The sequence below is a fragment of the Lissotriton vulgaris genome, chromosome 2_1 (genome assembly GCF_964263255.1).
Source record: "Lissotriton vulgaris chromosome 2_1, aLisVul1.2, whole genome shotgun sequence".
Classification (NCBI taxonomy): domain Eukaryota; kingdom Metazoa; phylum Chordata; class Amphibia; order Caudata; family Salamandridae; genus Lissotriton; species Lissotriton vulgaris.
In genome coordinates, this window is record NC_141687.1 from 2045239280 (window position 1) to 2045261348 (window position 22069).

General features: G+C 46.2%; 1 protein-coding gene across 1 annotated transcript in view; it reads right to left on the reverse strand.

Annotated features, from left to right (window-relative positions):
- The window catches only part of SLC24A5 (solute carrier family 24 member 5), a 260856-nt gene that overhangs the window by 118066 nt on the left and 120721 nt on the right, over positions 1 to 22069 (reverse strand). Inside the window, exon 2 of the mRNA XM_086959008.1 lies at positions 14030 to 14209. Coding sequence (XP_086815134.1) covers positions 14030 to 14209 — 180 coding nt within the window. The remainder of the gene's footprint in view (positions 1 to 14029; positions 14210 to 22069) is intronic.

The following is a 22069-nucleotide window of genomic DNA, read 5'->3' on the forward strand; positions in this document are numbered from 1 at the left end:
AACTTTTATTTTGGTTGTAGCATCACACTAATTTAAACATGAGATCTGATACTCCTTGTAAATATTAGAACAACCCTGTGCTCCCCATTGGTCTCCACGTTGCAAGAGGAATTTTCTACCATGACAGCTGCACGGCTCGAGCGTACAATGCCTCAATGCCCGTACAGGTTCCAAGTGCTATTCATAGGAATATAGCATCAGCATTACTCACGTACAGTCATTTCAACCATTAGCAGCATACATCAGCCCGGCATGATCATGCACAATGACTTTGACTTGCATTGTCACTTGCACAACCGGCATCAAATCAGGTGCTGGTCGCTTGTCCTTTGTCCTTTATGCAAAAGAAACAATTGAAGGACGGAAGGCTTAATGCAAATGTTTACCCCCAGTCCTAAGGTTCTGGGTTTAATCCATCATTCTTTTGCTCACCACTCTGTACTTGGGTGAATGTTTGACATTGTGCAGCATTCTGTCCATCAATTGTTAGTTTTGCATTTGTCACCATGAGTGGGACGTGTATGCCCAGACGAGAGTCCTGTGCTCTCCATGCCACTTCAGTAAAAGGTAGCCTGGCTGATGATGCGGATGCTGGTTTCCAGTCCTCGGAGGACCTGGCTTGGTAATTCATGCTGAACTTATCCCATGGAGAACAGGGTCAAGACTGATTATATATGGCTGGGTCTCAACTGGAACAGCAAAGGGAGCAAGAAAGATGATGGGTTGATGATCAAATCTCTGCTTTGGGTGAATGTGACATTGTGCAGCATTCTGTCCATCAACTTTTCTTTTTGCATTTGTCACCCCGAGTGGGACGGGTATGCCCAGACATGGGTCCTGTGCTCTCCATGCCACTGGAGTCAAGCTAACCTGGGTGAGGAGGAGTGATGCTTCAACAACGGTGTCCGGATGCTTGTTTCCTGTCCAGGGAAGACCTGGTCAGGTAGTTCGGGCTGACTGATCCCATGGAGAACCAGGCCAAGTCTGATTTTCATATGGCTGGGTCTGAACTGGAATGGCATGCGGAGCAAAAACAACAATGTATTTAGGCCCAGATCACTGTACTTGGGTGAACGTTTGACAATGTGCAGCATTCTGTCCATCAATTGTTCTTTTTGCATTTATCTTCACAGAAGGCTGGCACTTAAAAAGGTTTGACGGCTCTACTCCTGGCTTCATTGCTCATGCTGGTAAGCACATTGCACGTGTGGTAAGGTTTGAATAATAATAATAACACCAGCAGCCAGACTTGCACCTTACTGCACACTTCCACCATCACTTGATGGGGCAAAATCACAGTTCACCAGTGCATATGGCCCCCTTCAAACTTGACCACAATAGTTGCAGCACAGCCCTTTAAGTGCTTCCCAGGGGCTCTGCAATCCTGCAGCTATACAACGCTAGTGGGTCACATTAACATAAGCCCCATGAGGTCCGCAGACTCTCGCTGCCATCCATTTCTGTAACTCACAGTGTCCCATAAAGTTGCACTTAAGTGCTTCAAATGGCTGATCTACTCACTTCCGGCTCACTCATTACGAATGTTGCATACTCAGTTGTTCTGTGAACTGTTAAGTAGACCACCCTCACAATCCGCAGGCGGTTTGATGGTTAAAGACACTTATTGGGCTCAGGGTGCCCACTTTTCCTCATTAGAACATCTATTTTCTTCTTAAGTTTCAATCTCTCTTCTCCTTGTTTGTCCTCTTGAAGTTCACTTTCTCTTCACTTTCCTTTCTCGTGCAGGTACTTTCTCCAGTCATCTTCAGTGTTATAATGAAGATTCTTTCTTCTACACAGTTAGCCAAGACATGCTGGTTATAAGATGTAGATTTACTTTACAACTAGTATCTGATCCAGTGAATACACAACACATTTGTACATTGAGAACACAAAAGGTTGAAAATACAAGTTGCACACAATAGATACAGGGATACATGAAATGGAGACAAGTGTAGAAAAGGCACTGTAAAAGCACACTTTAAAATGTGAGATGAAGAAAATACACCTACGGTAATATTAATAAACATAAACAAAGTTGCACTTATGGTTTACTTATGCTTATTAATGTACATTAGTAGAGTTTCATGCTATGAGAAGTGGCCTAGGGTTTTGATGCTTTTTGCTAATGTGCACCAGCTAGAACGATCCTCTTAGAATCTGAGCTGTTAAACAACTAACTATCTTTCCGCCTTTTTGGTGGTAGGACGGTGTAACTCTGTAGCTTTTGCGGATTTAAATGCCTGCTTAAATTCTTGGCACGGTTATGAAAGTAGTTATATTTTAAATGAACTTCTTAGGCAATTGCTAGTTTTGATGAATGTTACATCTATAATACAATAACCAAATTATTCAACTTTTTCTGAGTCTGTTAGACCTGGCACCTTGGCATGGGTCTCCCTTCCATTTTCTGCTGTTGCCCCATATGTTTTTTGCTGGTGTTAGATGCTTTGGGCACTGTGCCACTGCTGTCCAGTACCACAGTGCGAGTGCTCCCTATGGTAAATTGATGTGTGAATTAGTGACTCCATGATTGACTTGTTTGGTTTACTTGTCAGACCCTCGTATAGTGCACAGAGTGTGCCCGGGGCTTGTAAACCAAACGCTGCTGGTGCGTTTGCAGCACTGGCTGTGCCACCCACAGAAGCAGCCTCATAAAATGTGTCTCAGGTCTGCCACCGCAGAGCCTGTGTGCAGTCCGGTACTGTTGTGTTGACTGGACAAGTGCACCCACTTGCCAGTCCCTAAACCTTACCTTTTCTTCATATCAGACACCCATATGTTAGGCCCGAGGGCAGGGTGCACTGTAGATAAGAGATAGGATATGTCCGGATGTGTGAGGCATGTCCTAGTAGTGAATTACAGCATCTTCGTTTTTCACTATTGCAAGGCTAACCATTCCCCACAGGCCAGAATGGGCAGTTTGAATATTACATCCTATAAGCCTAACTGACTCAGGGAACTAGGTAGAAATTGTAGTATGCCTGAACTCAAAATGATAATATGCATCTTTTAGTGAAGTTGGTTTTAACATTCTGTGTTTGAAAATACCACTTTTAGAAAGTCTGTATTTTCTTGTCTAAACATCCAAGCCTGCCTCTGCTAGGTTGTGTATTCCTTTGTCTGGAGTTTGAGTGACTGGGGTTGGGGGATTTCAGGAGACAGGGTGAGTCAGCCCAGGGCTGAATAGAGAGATCTGCATGTAGATGGGTGGGAGGAGTTGCACCTGGGACATGAATAGGACTGTGCCTTCTCTCCACAATGCTGGCTCCACCTCCTGTGGAGCATCTGATGACCCTGGCCTTCACTGTGAAAGGAAAGAAGGAGTCCTGTCAACAAAGTGCTCCAGGACTGACCAGAACTGGTTTGGAATAGGCAAAGGCCTCTCTGTCTTCAGAGAAAAAAGAGAAACTGTATATAAATAGGGGAACCCAGACCCCAGAACTTTAGATCAGAATCGCCAAGATCAGAAGAGATCAAGGCCGGCTGCCTTCGGGAAACGAGAAGAAACCTCTGCTGAGGAGAAGAACCAGAGAGATTGAGGAGAAACTATCCCTAAGTGTGAACGATTGGCCTGCATTGGTTGCCTCACTGCCATAGAGAGGAGAGAGGAACTTTGTGTGTACTTTCATCAACTTGTGACGGATCTCCAAGGGCTTGAGAGAGAGCTTGCTCCGGACCAAAGTCTCAGGAACAGTAGACTTCACCGACTTCTGTGTACCACTTCTGGAAACGCTGTTTCAGTCGTTACTGAAAAAAGGGAGCTGTGACCGATGGCACCGCCAAGAGCACCACCCGCATCTTGCAACGCAACCGCGGTCTCACCGGCCGTGATGTTCAACGCCACCACTGAGCCGCTGCTTGCACCGTGACTTGTGGGCACCGCACTTCGCACCGCCAAGCTTCACTGAAACAGAACTGGTGTGACTGATGTCACCACCACCCGGCAGCGCCGCTGCAATGCAACCTGCCAGCATTGCATTGAGCAACATCTCGCCCTGCAATGCACGGACTTGGTCTCAACGACGCTGTCTTGACGACATCACCGAACCGCTACCTGCAGCGCTTCGAGAGGAGACCGCGCCCTGCACTGCTTTCATCTTGCAACGCAACCGCAACGGCTGCCAAACCCGCGTTGCAAACCTGTGCTTGCCGCAACGAGTAAAGGTACTGGGACCGAGTCTGTTCCGCTGTGCTGACCCTTATCGATGCGGGAATTGCAAGACTCTGTTGTGTTAACATCGCCATAGCCGGAGGAGGCAACCGACTCGTAAAGAACTTTGATTCAAGTATTCCTAAGAAGATTGCTATTTTTTATAACAGTATTGTGGATCATTTTGCTGTTCATGGTCTTGTGATCAGTCTATATAAAAATACTTATTTTTATACTACAACTTGTGTGGTGTCCGTCTGTAGTGTGGTCACTGGGTTACTGTATGTGTTCACAAATGCTTTACACACTGCTTCTGAGATAAGCCTGTCTGCTCGTGCCACGCTACCGAGGGGGTAAGCAGGGGTTATTTTAGGAGTGTACCCCATTACTTTAACTAGACGCAAGGTTCCCTATGCCAACTAGAGACCCCCAAATCTAACAGAGTCTATTATTGAGCTCTGTTGATTCTTCCATTTGACTGTGATTATTGATGTTACTGCGTTGTATGAAGACTAAGCAAGCTCCGACAGGAATCCAAGGGTTATTTCACTTATTCTGTGTAGCTACTGCAGAGCTATTGGTTTGTATAATCCTTACTCGTTTTAACTTCTTTAGGAATTTAAGACTTCCTGTTGCTATTCTTTAGATTTACAAAATGGTTTTGAGAGTGGAGTATCTAAATCTGATATCTAATCTGTGATGCAGCTGTTAATCAAAGGTCCGCAGTGGACAGCTAACGTGGAGTTTAGACATTCTAATTTCCACACCTCCTATCGGTGGAGAAAGATTCATCAGAGGATCATTGCCTTTGCGGTAAATTAATTTGATTTTGTCATCTAATCTTAAAAGGCCCAGTACGTTTAAAGGAGTAAATGCGAGTAGACTAAGGGGGGAAACAGTCTTCACCACGCAGCATGAGCTACGCGGTGCTGAACAATGCTGGCAGAAGCAAGCACGTCTAAACCAAGAATATGCGTTAACCATGCATGTTCGTGGTTAAGGCATATGCGCTGTCTAGTCGCTGCTGCCAGGCGGAAGAGCAGGAAGAGGAAAGATTGGGATAAGGAGGAGAGGGAAGACAGGTTTTGAGGGGGTGGGGAGTAGTTTGTAGGTGTTGTGGGATAGTTTTCAGGGCTGTGAGGGGGTCAGGGTAGTTTTGAGGGCTGGTGAGTGGAGTTTTAGGGCTCAGGGCAGGGGACAGGAAAAGAGCAGTTTTCAGGTGGAGGGAGCAGTTGGGAGTTTTAGGGCTCAGGGGATAGAGGCAGGTAGATTATTTAGGTTGGGGGTATTTTGGGGGGGTTGTGGTAGTTTTCAGGGATAGGATGGGGAGTTTTAGGTCTCAGGGCAGGGGCCAGTAAAGGGAGTTTAAGGCGGAAGGGGCTAGGGCGGGGCTATTGATGTTGGGTTTTAGGTTGTAGGGGCTTGTTTTAGGGCTCAGGGAGGGGGCTGGGGTCAGAGTAGTTTTAAGGGGACTGAGTTGTAGGGCTCAGGGTAGGGGACAGGATAGTGGCAGTTCTCACATCGAGGGGACAGTTGGACTGGGGTAGGCGTGAAGTAGGGATTTTTAGTTTAGGGTGTCTTTAGGGGTTAGGGAAGAAGGGCTGGAGTATGATCTTTACCACACATGCCCATTTACCAAACATGTCTTTACTGCAAAATTGAGTGGCAAAGGCATGCATGGTAAAGACGCAGTTGGGGTTTAGACTCCGTGGTTAAGCCATGCGTTGTTAAGGCATGTGTTTATTCCATAACACAACCACTAAGGGGAAAAATTATTTGTTAGCATGCTTATGCTGCATCACATCTTTAGTTGCAGGTTACAGGTTAAGAGTAACGCCCCACAAGGATCAGTATTGTTGCTGCTCAGCCACTCTGTCTAAATGACATTCATCACAACCAGCCACTCATCAATATTCTATTACATCACACTCACACTGGCTGAGCAGCAGGGAAGTAGGAACTATGCAGAAGATGCATAGCAACAAATACAGGTTACAACACAAGGTCATGAATCGGAGCCCTATTTGCGCTATGGTGCAATCACTTAGACCTCCCCGTTCTGTCAATCCAGGCAAAACTAGTAAAAAGCAGTCTAAAAATATGGCTTTCATTTTGTTAACTCTATAAAAAACATTTGCATTGCAGTCAGTCAAAACTTTATTCAGTCTTTTACAACATATCATTCAATAAAATAAGTAGGTCTGAATAATAGAATTCTCAATACACATTTGTAAGCCTATAATCCTCAAGTCTTTAAAAATTATTTAAAATTTTTCTAAAACAAACAAATTTTTAAAGCTCGTAGACATTAGAATATTTCTCAGTGCATTACTTTTGTCCTTTCATAGCTCATTCTCTTTGTAACTTAAAAAATATAGTCACCATAAATACTCATTACATTTAAAAATCCGACATAAAAACTCTTCGTATTTCTAAAACCGTCTGACATTCCAATATTAAATGTAAAATATCACAAGTAGTTCCTAAAGTGCAGGTGCATTTTCCTTTGTTGTTTATCATAGAGCTTTATACCCCTTTATTCTCGTAGCAAGGGTTTACCCCAATTCCTAATATTAACACTTCTCGCCTTAGCAGACAACTGGGTAGCCTGTCAATATAGGGATAGTATAGTTCCTTTTGCCTCGCTAAGGCCATATGGGAAACTGAGCTTTTCCGCAAGAGGTAATCTTGGATCTGGGCTTGAGAAATTTATTTTCCCAGGATCCTAAATTCCCCCTTATTTATCTTTAATTGGGGGACTGGGGACATAACTTCAGCTTTAACTTCAGCTTTAACATACAATACGCATTATTGCTAGTGGCTCTAATCCCTTTTGCCTAGGTCAGCTCACTATTTGCAATTTCATTCTTACACCATTGTGTGATTTTTTGATCCTCACCTGATCCCAAGTGCTGCCAGAAGCTTAATAAAGCCATGCAGGCTGTTAGACCCCATGAGGTGATTCCCAATTCTAGTCTCACTGCCTGTACCATAGGGATCTAGGTAGAGAGAATGGATTTTTCAGAATGTTTCCCTCCTCTTTGTCCCACCCATTTTTGCAACTCAGATAAAGTACCTCTGCACCGTAAAAATAATTGGGGAGGAACCATTGCTAGATAAGCCTTTAGAACCAGTCTGTCTGACATTTCCCCATACACACTATTGAATCTTTTTAATCCCGTCATTGAAGCCGATGCCCTCATTTTTAGTACATCATGATGTGTATGCCATTGCAGGCTACTCTCAAACCACATCCCTAGGTATCTGTTTCTGTTACTTTTCCCAGCTTCGCAGTGCCCAGATACCAGGAGAACCTTGTTTTTCTTCTGCCAAAACATAGGATCTTGATCTTTTCCATGTTAACAACATTTTTTTTACTTGGAAGTATTCGTTAAACATGTTTAATTTTCTTTGTAGACCAATCTCCATCTGTTCCATAATTACCAGATCATCCATGTATAGTAAGCATGAGATATGTTTTCCACCTAGTTTCGGGCTTGCCCCTCTAACGTTACCCAAGTTTAGGGGCAGGTCTGCTATAAACAGGGAAAAAAGCAGGAGGCAAGTACGCACCCCTGTCTCAGTCCATTACCAATCTGGATTTTCCGAGATAAGCTTTCCTCGCATCCAAGGTTATCTGTGCCCAGTTTTCTGTATGCAGGGCTCGGATCAAGGCCAATAGATCGTCTGGGATATTATACCCCAACAAGGTCAACCACAGCTGCTCCCTATTCACAAGATCAAATGCTGCTCGGAAGTCCACAAAGGAGCAGAACAAACTGCCCCTCTGCTCAATCGACTTCCGTGCAATGGACCAGAAAGCAAAGCAGTGATCAACCATTGAGTGCACCTCTTAAAACCCTCCCTGTTCTGGGGGCACTATCTGTTTTTCATCTGTCCAGTCCTTAAGTAATCCCAGAATTACTTTGATGAATGCTTTTTCACCTAGGTCAAGAAGGTTTATTAATCTATAATTTTTGGGGGCATTTACGCTGCTTTTTTGTGGATAGGTCTTACGGTTGCCCCTTTCCAACTTTGTGGCACAATCCCTGTATTAAGGATCCCCTGGAACATATTCGCAAAGAACTCTGACCACCACTCCAGCTTTGTTTTTATAATAACTGCCGGCAAGCTATCTGGGCCGGCTGCACGGGTTAAGTTTAGCCTAGATATTATCTTCTTAATGCGGCTGGGGGAAAAATGACCTTTTATTCATTCTCTCACATCTGGCCGTGCAATTTTATCTATCCTTGGCCACTTCCCATAGATTCCCCCCAGATAGTCCACCCATTTATCCACAGGGACCGATCAATGCAAGGACCCTTAATTCAGTTAAGGGATTATTCCAATCCCTACCGCAGACACTCCTAGAGAGAGAGGTTTTCCTTACTTTAGTCTATCCACTGTGGGGAACTCTGTACACTTGTTGTTGGTCTCCACGTTACAGGACATGTACATTGGACCCCGGTAAATATTGTCCGCCTCCCGTTCCCCCTTCTTGTTATAATTCCTAGCGTGCGGCCTGCACGGGAACTTCCGAGGTTACCAATGGTGGAGAACCTTCCACCACTTTGGCCCACCCTCAGTCAGTAATTACTGACTTAAAATCACTATTTAAACACGTACTGCTCTGGCTGGCATAGTCCTCTGCACCACATTCTATCGTACACAGGAAATCCATTCGCCAACATGGAAGATGTGCCTGGTCTCAGCTTCGATGAGAACTAACGTTGAAGCACTCTTCCAGAAACCCGTTTCAAGATGGCGCCCGCCTTTTCCAACCTACTAAGGCGTGGTAATCCTCCCTTTCTACATCTTACCACATAGCGCTTTCTAGCAAAACTCATGGAAGCACCCTTCCTTAAACCCGTTCTAAGATGGCGCCAGCCCTTACCAACACACTGACGCGGGGTAGTCACCGCTTTCTACACCCTACCGCGTCACGCTGCTTAGCAACACTCACGGGCCACGCCCATCACGGCGCCCGCGCAACTCGTTATCTTAAGCGGCTCAGTCGCACCATGGCTCGACCGGCTGTTCTACGAGTTTTCCGATGTGGGCTGGGTAGGTGACGAAGTGCCCTTTGCCAGCAGCGAGTCAGGTAAGGTGCTCTGTACCCATGCAAAAACGGACCAATGGCATCGGTCGACGATCGCCATGGCCCAACACCGACTGGTACCATTACCAATCGGAATCTGTACCGCGTACCAACCTCATTACAAGCGGTGATATTGATTACTTTCAGGTGTCTTCCACACAGCTCTGGCCCCACTAGGACAGTCTGTGGGACCCACCAATCAGGGACTACGGGTAAGACCTTGTTTATACCGACCCCGGTTTGATCCGGCACAAAACACGTAACTCTGGGACTATTCCTAAAGTACTAGGGTGCTACCTTTTGATATGCCCAAACCTCTAAGCAGTACTTTGTTTTAATGGTTATTCTTCAATGTTAATTCTCTGTGTGAATGCACACACCTACCTATGCCTGCATGACACACATGTGTGATTTAGCATGGTGTGGCATGCCATATATGTGAACCAAAATAATGCATCCCGACTGTTTACCACATATGGCGTGTGTAGGACATATTCTCCACCCCTGTTCCCTTCACTTAGTTTTTAATAAAACCTCTCTGACACGAGTTATCACAGTACCGGGGTTGTGACCCTTGACCACAACTCTACCAGCATGTTATCATCACATGTACATGTATACTTAAGACAACCTTATCATTTATTGTACCCCCTTTTGTTTCCTTTCCTAGTATTGGGGAGGTCCTCTATGAAGGGTAATCCCGCGACACAATACAGGTCGTATACTCGATTCCTTCAACCACTGGGGAATCTGCAGCAAGTTGATGAGCACTTTTGGTCCTGATGAATTGCCTTAGAGGCATGAAACATGTCGACCACACTTTGATTGAGGGTTGAATGAGGCTTGATCACCTTAATCGTTACACCTCAATACCCCTCATTTTCACCAATTTTTAATAAGGCAGTGAGCCATGTTATTAAAGTTTTCCTAATGGACTCTACTGACCTTTTTTAAACCTCACTCACGCTCACTTTTGCACCTTCTCTTAGGCCCCTCACACACATGCACCCATTGGCTAAGGAATAAAATAACTCGGCTAAAGCGTAGCACTGAGTGCTACCCGACGGGCATTGCATCGCCAGCCTGCCGCAGGAGCAGGAAGCCAATGATGACACTGTACGATCATCGGGTGGGATGGCAATAGCCGTCCAACCTTTGACTTGTGTGAGGCATCCTTAATTCCGTTAAGGGATTATTCCAATCCCTACCGCAGACACTCTTAGAGAGAGAGGTTTTCCTTACTTTAGTCTATCCACTGTGGGGAACTCTGTACACTTGTTGTTGGTCTCCACGTTACAGGACATGTACATTGGACCCCGGTAAATATTGTCCGCCTCCCGTTCCCCCTTCTTGTTATAATTTCAATAAGGTACTCATTTCCTTCATATTCCATGTATTCTAACTCTCTATATCTATTCCTGACCAACATGTCTCCATCAACACTTCCTAGTTACTTTTGGGGCGATGGTAATTTCAAGTTCTTCCTTCTTACCCCAACCGGAGTTAATCATTCTTATTGGCCATACTCCTAGCCCAGCATGGTTCCAGAGAAAAGGTTTCCCCTGCTTATCAATTAGCATTTCCTCCCTTTTTATTATTCAAATGCCTTCCGTTAACATCTCAAGTTCTGCATTTTCCAGTGCTGCTTTTACTAAAGCTGAGTGAAGGAGAACCTTAGTTACTTCTCCCACTTTGTTGTTTGCTATAAACTCTACTTCTTTAAAGTCTTCTGAGCTAACATAATGTAGGCTTGCACATTTTGAAAATGAAAAGAGGAGTCTAAAGCGATTTAGGGGGTTTCGTTCTCTAGCTTTTTTCCCACCTTTTCCCTACCCTATAGGCTCCAAAGAGAGCCACAGGTCCTGGTATCGTTCTAGCTGTATTCACGGTGGGCCTCCATCTCTCACATCATCCCTTCTTCGTCTATATTAGTCTTAAATACCTCTCTTCCTAAGGCCCCTACCAAGGTTGAGGTTAATAGGTCCTGCACCTAGAAGTTTACTCAACCCTCTTGCCTAGACTCCTAATTTTTCTACCCCAAGGATTTTCTCAAGATATCTTTAGTGCTCTTTAGGGCTCCTTTACCTTTTATCCGCCTATTTTGCTGTTCAAGATTACAGGCAGTTATTCCTTTTTCCAAAAAACGTATCTTTTAAGGTTCAGGGGTCACTTTCCCACCAGTTGACCTTTGTTCTGTCGTTACCCCTTTACCACTAACCTGTCGCCTTAGGATTTGGCCTTTATGTGGGCATTTTCTCCCCTCACTTGGCCACAGGATGTATTGCCTATTATTCCTTCTTTCCCCACATCTTTTTATGATCATTGGGCATCATGAGATATATATCGTTGGTTTATCCTTCTGTGGTTGGATAACCCTTACAACTTCTTCCTCCTCACCAACCTTCGTTTCCTGATGGTCTCCTACTGGGCTAACCGAAGAGGGCATTAAACCTTTAATTTGTGTCAGTTGCCCGATCATATTTTTAATCTGTACACTTTTTGTTTTTAAGATTTCATTGTTTAAAACAGAGACATCTTATAGACCCTGCAAGGTTTTCTGAAGAATCAACATAACCTCTAGCATGGAAGCACTAGAGGTTCCCGTAACCTCAAGGCTATGCAGAGATGGGTACGTTAGATCAGTTCCAATAACATAGGAATTTTCCAGTCTTTCTTTCTCTTTGGGATGATCTTTCATATAATTAGAGTCTTCTTTACATTGGGATTTACTTGATGAGGCTTTCTCTTCCTCCTCCACCTCTACCTCAGTGTTGTGATCAAACAAGGACCGAAATAACCTTGGGGAAGAGGATAAACGTGGTTCAATGGCGATCTCAGAGATTTTAAAGTTTATTTGATTCAGGGAATGCAAACTTAGGGCTAACCGGGTCCTCGGAAGTTGGCGGAATCTCTACAACACTCAACTCCTTTTCAGACGCCTTCTTCCGTTTGAAGTGTTTCCCCAAAAAGTTCTTGATCGACTTTGAGACTGACGATCCTCCTTTTACACCCACTGTCTTACCGTTCTGTGGGGTTGAGTTCAGGGTTTGGGTGTTTCTCTTCACTGGTTTTTTACTTCCTGTGGGTGCTGCCTTACCTTCATTCCCCTCTCCCATTCCTTTCTGCATTTCAGTCGTATCCTCCGCACTTAGACATTTATTTCCAGATTTTTTAGAGTTTTTTGGGACTTTCCAGGATTTAGCTTTCTCTAATGCCATTGCTTTTCTTTTTCCCCTATTACGGCCCCCACGTCCCTAAATTTCCTTTCTTCAAGTGCGTAGCAACACCAAAATGTTCTTTTGCACCATATTTCCTTATACACCTTAGGTACTTTTTGGCCCCAGCTCCACAACTCGTATTGAGGTCTTTAACTAATTTTACTTCCTCTTATAAAAACTTCACCTACACTTTATAACTTAATTCCACTTACCTCTGTTCTATGGTCATACGCTCTCCCCTCTGCTACTTCTCTGCTGCCGCTTCTCTGCTGCACTTCCACCGCTGCAAATTCCCTGTTGGACTTACAATACCAGTCCTGAGTCAATGGTTCCCTGGATAACCAGGTGGAAAAACGCTGGCTGTGACCCAGCTAGAACTTACTTGCAGGTTTGTTAGGTAAATAGTCTCCAATCAATTTATCTCCAGTTTACTACCTGGAGCTTTATATAAAATGAGTGCATTATATAAGAGCTTCCAGGAAAGTGGGGAATCCTCAGTTCTCAGTTTTGAGCCCTGGCGGCTCGCTTCTCCTGCGTCCTCTGCTTCACAGCCCAGAAAATGTTTAAAAACACTTTTATGAGCCCTCGTGGCTCGCGTCTTGCGTCTCTCACGTCCTCTGCATCACAAACCTCTTGAGAAGTTTTAAAACCCTTTTTTGAGCCCTCACGACTTGTTGTTCGAGTCCCCCGCGTCTACCGGTTCGCCGCCTGCGCTCGTGCACGTTCCTCATGCTCGTCCGATGCGACGCGTGTACTGCGCAGTCCATCAGTGTTGATCGTGGCGGAAGTGGGAGGTGGTGTGTGTGTGTGTGGGGGGGGGGGGGGGGGGGGGTGGAGTCTTCCGACCAAGAACAGAGGTCACGACATGGCATTGCACTGATGATTTCGAATAACTAAAAAATCTATAATATTCAATTCAAAGAGTGAGAAATATAGTTCCAATAGGATACACTGTCATATTACAGCATTTACTAACTCAGTAGTGAAATATGCACAAATAGCTTTTTGTATATATACACACATTACCCTATTGCCCTTTACAGAAATGCAGATTCCCATATAAAGGCAACAATTAAAGCTGCACTAGATTTTTAGATGTTTTAAGCATCAACCTGCTAATTGGAAACATGGAGCAGATTGGCGCAGTAGATGTATGTGGCTACCTTTGTGGTTCAGGCTAACCGAACACATGCATAGCCTTTCTGTACAAATTCTGCTGTTATTCACTTCACTGAGCCTCAATTACTTTGGCTAGAACCCGTCCTATAATTTGGAAATATGAAGTTAAAAGCGGTTAGCATTCACAGGAAAACTTAGGAAACCATTCCATCTCTAGAAACTGGAAGCTTGGTGTACAATCTAAACAATCATACACCAAAACAGACAATAACGGCCAGGAATAGGGAGTAATGGCGAATTAATAGACAGTCTCAAGCGGTACTACAAAAGACAAGGCATAGCTATAATGCTCCAAACAGTATCAAACCTGGCCTAAAGTCAGCAAAGTCTGTCCGATTTGTCAACGACATTTTGAAAGTAAGTAAGTAACGAGGTACTTACGTTCACTAATTATTTCTAGGGACGGAAGAAAATAGTCCTCACAAACAGCTGCCACGGCAAGGAACATGTAGAGTATGATTATGAAATGGATAACAATCCCGCCGTCTTTTCTCTCCTGCGCTGAAAAGAATCCATTTGGAAACTCCGAAGCTGGTGAAACTACACATAGCGTTTCATTTTCTAAAAAGAGAGAAAAACAAATGTATTAAGTTGAAACTGTAGCAATACTAGAATATTGACTAATGGGAGCAACAACAGTTAAACTGGCAACACGCGTGTACACTGAGCAACATCTACATTGGGGTGGTGTTGCAATCAAGACAACATTATAGGCAGGAGTCGTATTAAAAGGATTTATTTGAGAATTAAATCAGGATAACAAAACCCACAAGAAGAGACTAGAAAGAGCGATGCTGTCGTGTCCAGTTAACGGAACAGAATGACACGACAGCAAACATCAGTCATAGAACACAGAACACTAAATATGTCATGAAAGAAATTAAAGGTACAGATACGACATCTCCATTCCATAAACAAAAGAAGAAACGCAAATAAAAGTATAAACATTAATATAAATAATAATCTTTAAACCTAGCAGGAATAACAATATTTCTTTTTCCATTATTCTGATTCAAATCAGAACTAGATTTTGAAGGAACATTAGTTTCTTCTAACAAACCTTCCGCACAACCATCAGAATCAATCAAATTTTCATCTAAAACAGAATTACTGTTCTCACCCTTTTCCTTACTATTACAAGATTGAAAACTTGTCTCACCAACATGTGAATCATGTAGTGATTGTTCTACAACACCTGAATCTTGTAATGGTGATTGTTCTACAACATCCGAATCTTGTAATGGTTGTGCTACATTCAAGAAGTCTTTATAACACAAAAAAGAAGAATTGTCCAAAAAACCTTTACCATCAACCTTTTTTAAAATAATGTCTTTTTGAAAAGGTTCAATCTTAATAATTGCACTTTTGTTCCACCACCCTTTGTTTTTAATCATTACAGATGAATTTGAAGCTCTAACGACCTGTTGAGGCAAAGAATACTTAGATTCACCTTTTACAACTTTTTTGGGTTTTCTGATAATCACCCAATCTCCGGTTGCAAACTCGCAGTTATTTAGAGGAGAAATTCTATTACCCAACTTGTATTTTTTTTCAAACTTATCTCTTACACATTCATCAATAGAACTCGCAGTAGTACGCCCATCTTTTTTTTTAAAGTAGACGAGCTTTTATCAAAAACTGGTTTGATTATATCATTTGCATCTCTTCCCTTCAACAAGAAAAAAGGTGTAAAACCAGTAATTGAATGTGGAGTGTTCAAATAACTCCAAACCTTTTGTTTTATATGTTTCCTTAAATCCATGCCTGATGATATAGCTGTTTGTATACCCTCCTTGAAAAATGTATTAGCTCTCTCGACCAGTCCATTTGCAGCTGGAAAATACAAAGGACTTTTAACATGCTTAATATCATGCTTACTTAAAAAATCAACCATTCTTTTTGATACAAAATGTGTACCATTATCGGACACTAATTTCTTTGGAAATCCTTCAACAGAAAAAATCTTCTCTAAAAAATCTATTACAACTTCTGTACTTGGAAATTTCACAAAATCATAAGAAACCCATTTCGAATAATAGTCAGTCAAAACAATTAAATACTTCATATCTTCACCCAAAATATTATATGGTCCTGAAAAATCTATTGCTAATTTTTCCCATGCTTGATCTGGCAATAAATTAGTAGAAGTAACAGTTTTTTTACTCTTCGAATGCTTGTCAGACAGAAGGCATTCAGGACATTGGTTAACAAATTGATCAACAAAAGAATCCATGCTTGGCCACCAATAAAATTTTCTTAAAATTTTATTAGTACCAGACATACCAGGATGTCCAGAATGCGCTCTTTTTACAAGACCTTCTATCAAAAATTTTGGTGGTACAAAAAGTCCACATCTAGTTATAAATCCATTCTCCAAACTTAACTCAGATGAAACTTGTTGAAAAGGTACAAAATCCTTACTAAGATTTCTTAATGGAGGCCATCCTTTTCTGATGTATTCTTTGACCTTTAACAGAATTACATCCTTCTTGTAACCATCCAACCAATCATTTTCTGTAAAACAACCCAAGGTATTATCACAAACATCTAAAGCGGAAACATCCACACATTCATCATCATAGATGTCTGAACTATCATTTTGATTGACAAGAGGAATCCTTGACAATCTGCCCTAAAATTTGCTCCTCCAGAGATGTATTTCACTTCGAAATTATATTCCTGTAATTTCGAAATTATTCTTACTAACCTCGAAGTTGCTTGGCCAGTTCCATTTCCATTCATCAAGAATATAAGTGGTTTATGATCTGTAAATAGATCAAAACGAGTACCCCATAAGTAACTCCTGAACTTTTCAACTGCCCATGAGCAGGCTAAAGCTTCACGCTCTATAGTGCTATAATTTGATTCAGCTGTAGTTAAAGTTCTTGAAATAAAGGCAATAGTATTCTCTTTACCTTTCACAAATTGTGTTAAAACACCACCCAGACCTACACAACTTGCATCTACGGTGACAATACACTTGACTCCACAAGAAAATGGTTTTAAAGCTGGAGCATTCTTGATCATTTCTTTTACTTTTTTAAATGCTTCTTCATGAATCAAAGACCATTCATACTTCTCATTCTTTCTGGTTAAACATCTGAGAGGTTCAACCATAAATGCATATCCATGCACGAAGCGTGCATAGTACTCACTAAGTCCTAAAAAAAGATCTTAGTGAGTCCTTATCAACAGGAGCCAGTGCAAGCATAATTGAATCAATAAGATTCTGTTTAGGTTTAATTTTTTTTTTTTTTTTTTTTTTTAAATATATTCTTATTGCAGGAATCAGTAAGACAATACAGTAACGACCAGCATTGTATCATGAACAACATATGCAAAATAAAGCCCACCGACCCCCTTCCATAACGATTGTATGCAGCTGATCAGCCCATATCCCTGGGGTTGGGCGGCAAATACAGTTGGGGTCAGTAGGATGCTGGAGCTGGTCCGGATAACACACTGTCCGTCATCTGCTTTTCTAAACAAACCCAAAACCCCTAAAATAAACCCCCCCCTCAAAATTCCAGTAACTGCGAAACCCCCCCTCCCCCCCCCCCACCATCAGCGCCAGGGAGCTCATCAACCTAGGTTCCACTGCTTGACCCACGGGGAAGGTAATAGTGCTGTCAATGCTAATGTTTAACGGGACTCGGGGCGAGTTACTTCTTCACTTTCGGAGTCGCTAGGGGTACAATAATCCCTGAGGGCCTGCACCAGCGTTTCCCACTCTAACGCAGCCTCCTGCGCCTTCTCATTACCCTGCCTCCAAGCCAGCTGATATCTTAGCGCGCTCTCACCCGCCGCCCACTTCAAAAGCTCACTGTGCCATCTGCTGCCTGCAGGACCAGCTCGTGCCTTCCAGTTCCTGGTCACCTCTCGCTTGGCAAGTAGGAGCCCCAGGTCAATAAATTTACTGGAGATTTTATTCCGGGGGGTATGGGGGAACCAGTGCAAGAGCCCTACCGCCACATCGAATGATAAGTGCCTCCCTGTCACTTCCTCCAAAGTCGTCGCCACCTCCTGCCAGTAGGACGTCAGTCCTGGACAGGCCCATAGCATGTGTAGGAGGTCCGCCTCCTGAGCCGGGCACCTAGGGCATTCCGCTGAAGCCGTGGCAAAATAACGCCTGATCTTTACCGGGGTCAGGTACGCTCTGTGGAGGACATAATAGTGGACCAGTTGGAAACGGGCGCTACGTGTACCCTTCCAGGCGCGCCTCACCAACTGGGACCAGGTCGTCTCCGGGATCTCCCTACCAATGTCTTCTTCCCAGCGGGACTTCAGTGTGGTGAGAGGAACCAACCCCTCGGTAATCAGCCTGCCATAGAGGCAAGTGACCGCCTTCACCGTGCCCGCCGACATCATTACGTACTGGCACACCTGAGACAATTGAGGTTCCTCTAGCCCGTTCTGCCAGTGCGCCTGGATCGCTCGCACAATGGCCGAGTGCAGCAGAAAGTCGCCCCGGGGAATCCCAAAGCGGTCAATGAGATCCTGAAAGGACAGGAGCGCTCCGTCCTCGTACAGGTCCCCGACGAGCTGTAAACCGGAATCCTCCCAGTCCGCCAATCGTGACCAATCCCCTCCGTGGGGGAGGGCCGTCAGCATCCCCAACGGTATTTCAGGCGCATATGGCGTCCGTAGGTGGCCTCTGTTGTGAGCCCGATTCCAACATAGTCGGATAGTCCGCTCCTCCATCGACAGGTCCCGTAGGACCAAGCGTTGTCGCAGCGCGATAAAGGCGAGGACGTGCCTGGCCATACCCGTCCCTCTACCGTCTTCCGGGCCTCTGAATTCCCTGGCTATCTCCTGGGTGTAGGTCTGGAGCTGCGCCGCCAGATAGTACTTCTCGAAGTCCGGCACAGCGAGCCCCCCCTCGTCCTTCGGCCTCATCAGGATATTGAGGGCCACCCGCCGCCGGCCCGTTCCCCAGAGGAACCCGACCACCATAGAACGCAGGCGACGAAACGTGGCCGGTGGGACCCAGATCGGCAAAGTTCGGAAGTAATACAATAGTCGGGGGAGCGCCACCATTTTGAGTAGGGCGATGCGTCCCGCCACTGAGAGCGGCAGCGTGGCCCAGAAGTCCAGCAAACCTCGGAGTGCTCGAACACAACGGGCAATGTTCCCATCCAGGAGGTCGGGTTGGTCGTGGTATACAAATACCCCAAGGTATTTAAAGCAGTCGGGCTCCCATCTGATCTCCTTACTTAGCGCAGGAGTGGGGGCACCCCTACGCATCGGGAAGAGGCAGGTCTTAGACCAATTCACTCGGAGGCCTGAGACCGCTCCGAACTCCGTTAGCGCTAATTCCGCTCCCCGCAAAGCGTCGACCGGATCCTCCAGGAAGAGCAACAGGTCGTCCGCATAGAGCGAGACATAATGTGGGCCCGCCGCCGTCCATAAGCCCGTATAGTGGGCCCCCGAGCGAAGATGCATCGCCAGCGGCTCCACCGCTAGTGCAAAGAGAAGCGGGGATAAGGAGCACCCCTGCCGCGTGCCACGCTCCACCGGATATCGCGATGAAATCAAAGGGCCCGATCTAACCCTGGCCGAAGCGGAAGCGTAGAGGACTGCAGTCCATTTGACAAATCCCTCCCCGAGGCCGAATTTCCGTAATACCGTGCGTAGGTAGTCCCACTCTAGGCTATCAAAAGCCTTCTCCAGGTCCACCGACAAGACTACCGGGGACGGGGCATCCACAAATGGTTCCCCCAGCAAGCGGAACAACCTTCGGATGTTCATAGTCGTATTCCGCCGTGGGATGAAACCGGCTTGGTCCTCATGCACTAGGGAACTCATATGTCCCAGCAGCCTCGAGGCCAAGATGCTGCTCAATATTTTGTAGTCCACCGTCAACATTGAAAGGGGACGGTAGGACCCCGGGTCAGATGAGTCTCGGCCTGGTTTGAGGAGAGGAACCACCAACGCCTCACACATCGAGCCAGGGAGACGACCCAACCTCTTCGCCTCCCTGTAGACCACCAGTAATCGAGGGGCCAAGAGGTCAGCGTAAGCTGCATAGAACTCCACCGGAAGGCCATCTAGGCCCGGGGTCTTGTTCCTCGCCATCCGTTTGATGGCCCCGCGGATCTCCCCCAAGTCGATATCAGAACCCAGGGTTTCCGCCACTTCCTGTCCTACTGTGCGGAGTTCCAGTGGACTAAGATAAGTATCAAGCCGGTCTGGGTCACGTGCGGAGCGACTGCGGTATAAACTTTCGTAGTAATGCCGGAAGCAACTAAGAATCTCCGGTTGGGTGCACACCTCGGTCCCATCTGCCCTACGCATGTTTGTCGTCGTTTGGGACTGGCGCGTAGGGTTGGCCAACCACGCCAGCAACGCGCTCGACCTGTCTCCCTCCGCAATAGACCGGACCGTATAGGCCTTATAATCGAAACAGCGGAGCCGTTCGACCTCCACCGCTACCTTCTCCCTCGCCTCTGCCGTTTGTGTTTGCAATTCCGGGTGTCCGGGGCGGCCAACTTCGAGCTCGCGGAGTGCCCGGTCCGCTGCGTCCAAATCATCCAGGATAACACGCCGCATGCCCACCTTCTTAGAGATACAGTAGCCCCTCACCGCCACCTTAAAAGCGTCCCATTCGAACGCCCTAGTACTCGCGGAGCCGCCGTTGGCCGCGAAATAATCCGTGATTCTCTCCCCTAGGTCCGCCTTGAAGACACTGTCCTCGAGGATCTCAGGGCGCATCTTCCAGGTGGGTACTGCCGGCGTCCCGGGGAACCAGCGAATGTCCAGCAGGAGGGGGTTATGGTCTGAGATGGTCCGCGATAAATACTCTGATCGGACCGCTGCCGAAACTAGTTCGGACGAACCAAGAAAGCCATCTAGCCTGACATGCAGCTCATGTAGGCTCGAGAAGTATGAATAATCTCTAGACGCGGGGTGATGCGCCCTCCAAATGTCTGTCAAACCCCAGCGGGTCTGCCAATCTTGACGACCCTTAGCCGTCCGTCGGACCGGGGAATCGGGGAGCGGGGGATGCGAGCGGTCTATGTCCACATCCACTACGGAGTTAAAGTCTCCCCCCAGCAGGAGGGGCCCGGCGAAAAAATGGGCCAGCGAGCCCGATAACCTGGAAAGGAAGGCAGTTTGGTCTACATTAGGAGCATACACACAGCAAACATTCAGGTCCCTCCCTCCTAGAGTGCCTGAGATGGCCACGAAACGCCCCTCTGGGTCCAACACTGTCCTCGTGACCTGGAAGGGGACTCCTGCCCTAATCCATATTAGCGCCCCCCTGGCATAAGCAGAGTACGCCGTGGAAAAGACCTGCCCTCGCCACCTACGCTGAAGCGCCGCCCCTTCCGCCTTGTTCAGATGAGTTTCCTGCAGCAGCGCCATTTGCACTCCCCTACGCACTAAATAAGCATGGACTTTGTGACGCCTGGACATAGTGTGAAGCCCCCTCACGTTCCAAGTAACACATTTCAAATTAGCAACATCAGCCATTGTCCCAGAGTGTTCTTGCACATTCTCCCCGTTCGGGTCCCCACAAAGAAAAAGCATCAATCCTCCCAGCGCTGATGGCGGCCATTTTCCCCAACCAGAACCAAAACACCCAGAAACCAACAGGACCCCCCCCAACCAGCCCAGAACAGGACCCAAACTGCACCATCTAGATCCCATCCAAACCTCGAGGTATATCAACCCCAAAACCCCACTAGTCCTACGGTCGCCACCGTAGGAAGGCCTTATGGGCCAGGTGCGGGCTGGGCGGAGGCAGTGGGCCCTCGTCGCCCAGGCTACCAGGACTATAGCAAGCCCCCCCCGGTGTCAAAACCTTCCGGGGCAAGAGCAGGAGCCCCCCAACCCTCTCTCCTTCGTTGTCAGCAAGAAAGAACGGCAACCGCCTCCCCCCTGCCGGGCCCCCACCCAAAACAAGGCAGCATACCCCGTTACCCTTGTCCGTCCAGAAGGTCCTCCACCGATTTCGGTGGGATCACCGGTGTATGGGTACTGTCTGCCACTGAATCCTCCGAGTCTGATGGTGCCCCCTGAGCACCCGGGTTTTCTTCCTCCTCCTCGATGACTTCGCCTCTTGCTCCCGATAGTTCCGACAGAACTTCCAACACTCCCCTCCGCTCCGATGATGTCTCCGCAGTCGAGGGCCCTCCCGTGCGGCGATTCCTGACCCTCTTGGATCGCCTCCTTTGTTCCGGCTCATCCGCCTGATGGGTCGAGGCGCCAAAACCATCTTTCCCTGTCCGATACAGTTCGAGCCAGTCACAGACCTCCTCTGGGGTGTCGAAGAACTGGGTTTTGTCGTCGACAATGACGCGGAGCCTTGCGGGAAATAGGAGTGAATATTGGATGCCCTCACTCCTGAGTTCACGCTTAACCGCCAGGAAGGAGAACCGCTTGCGCTGCGTCTCGTAGGTGTAGTCAGGGAAGATGTTC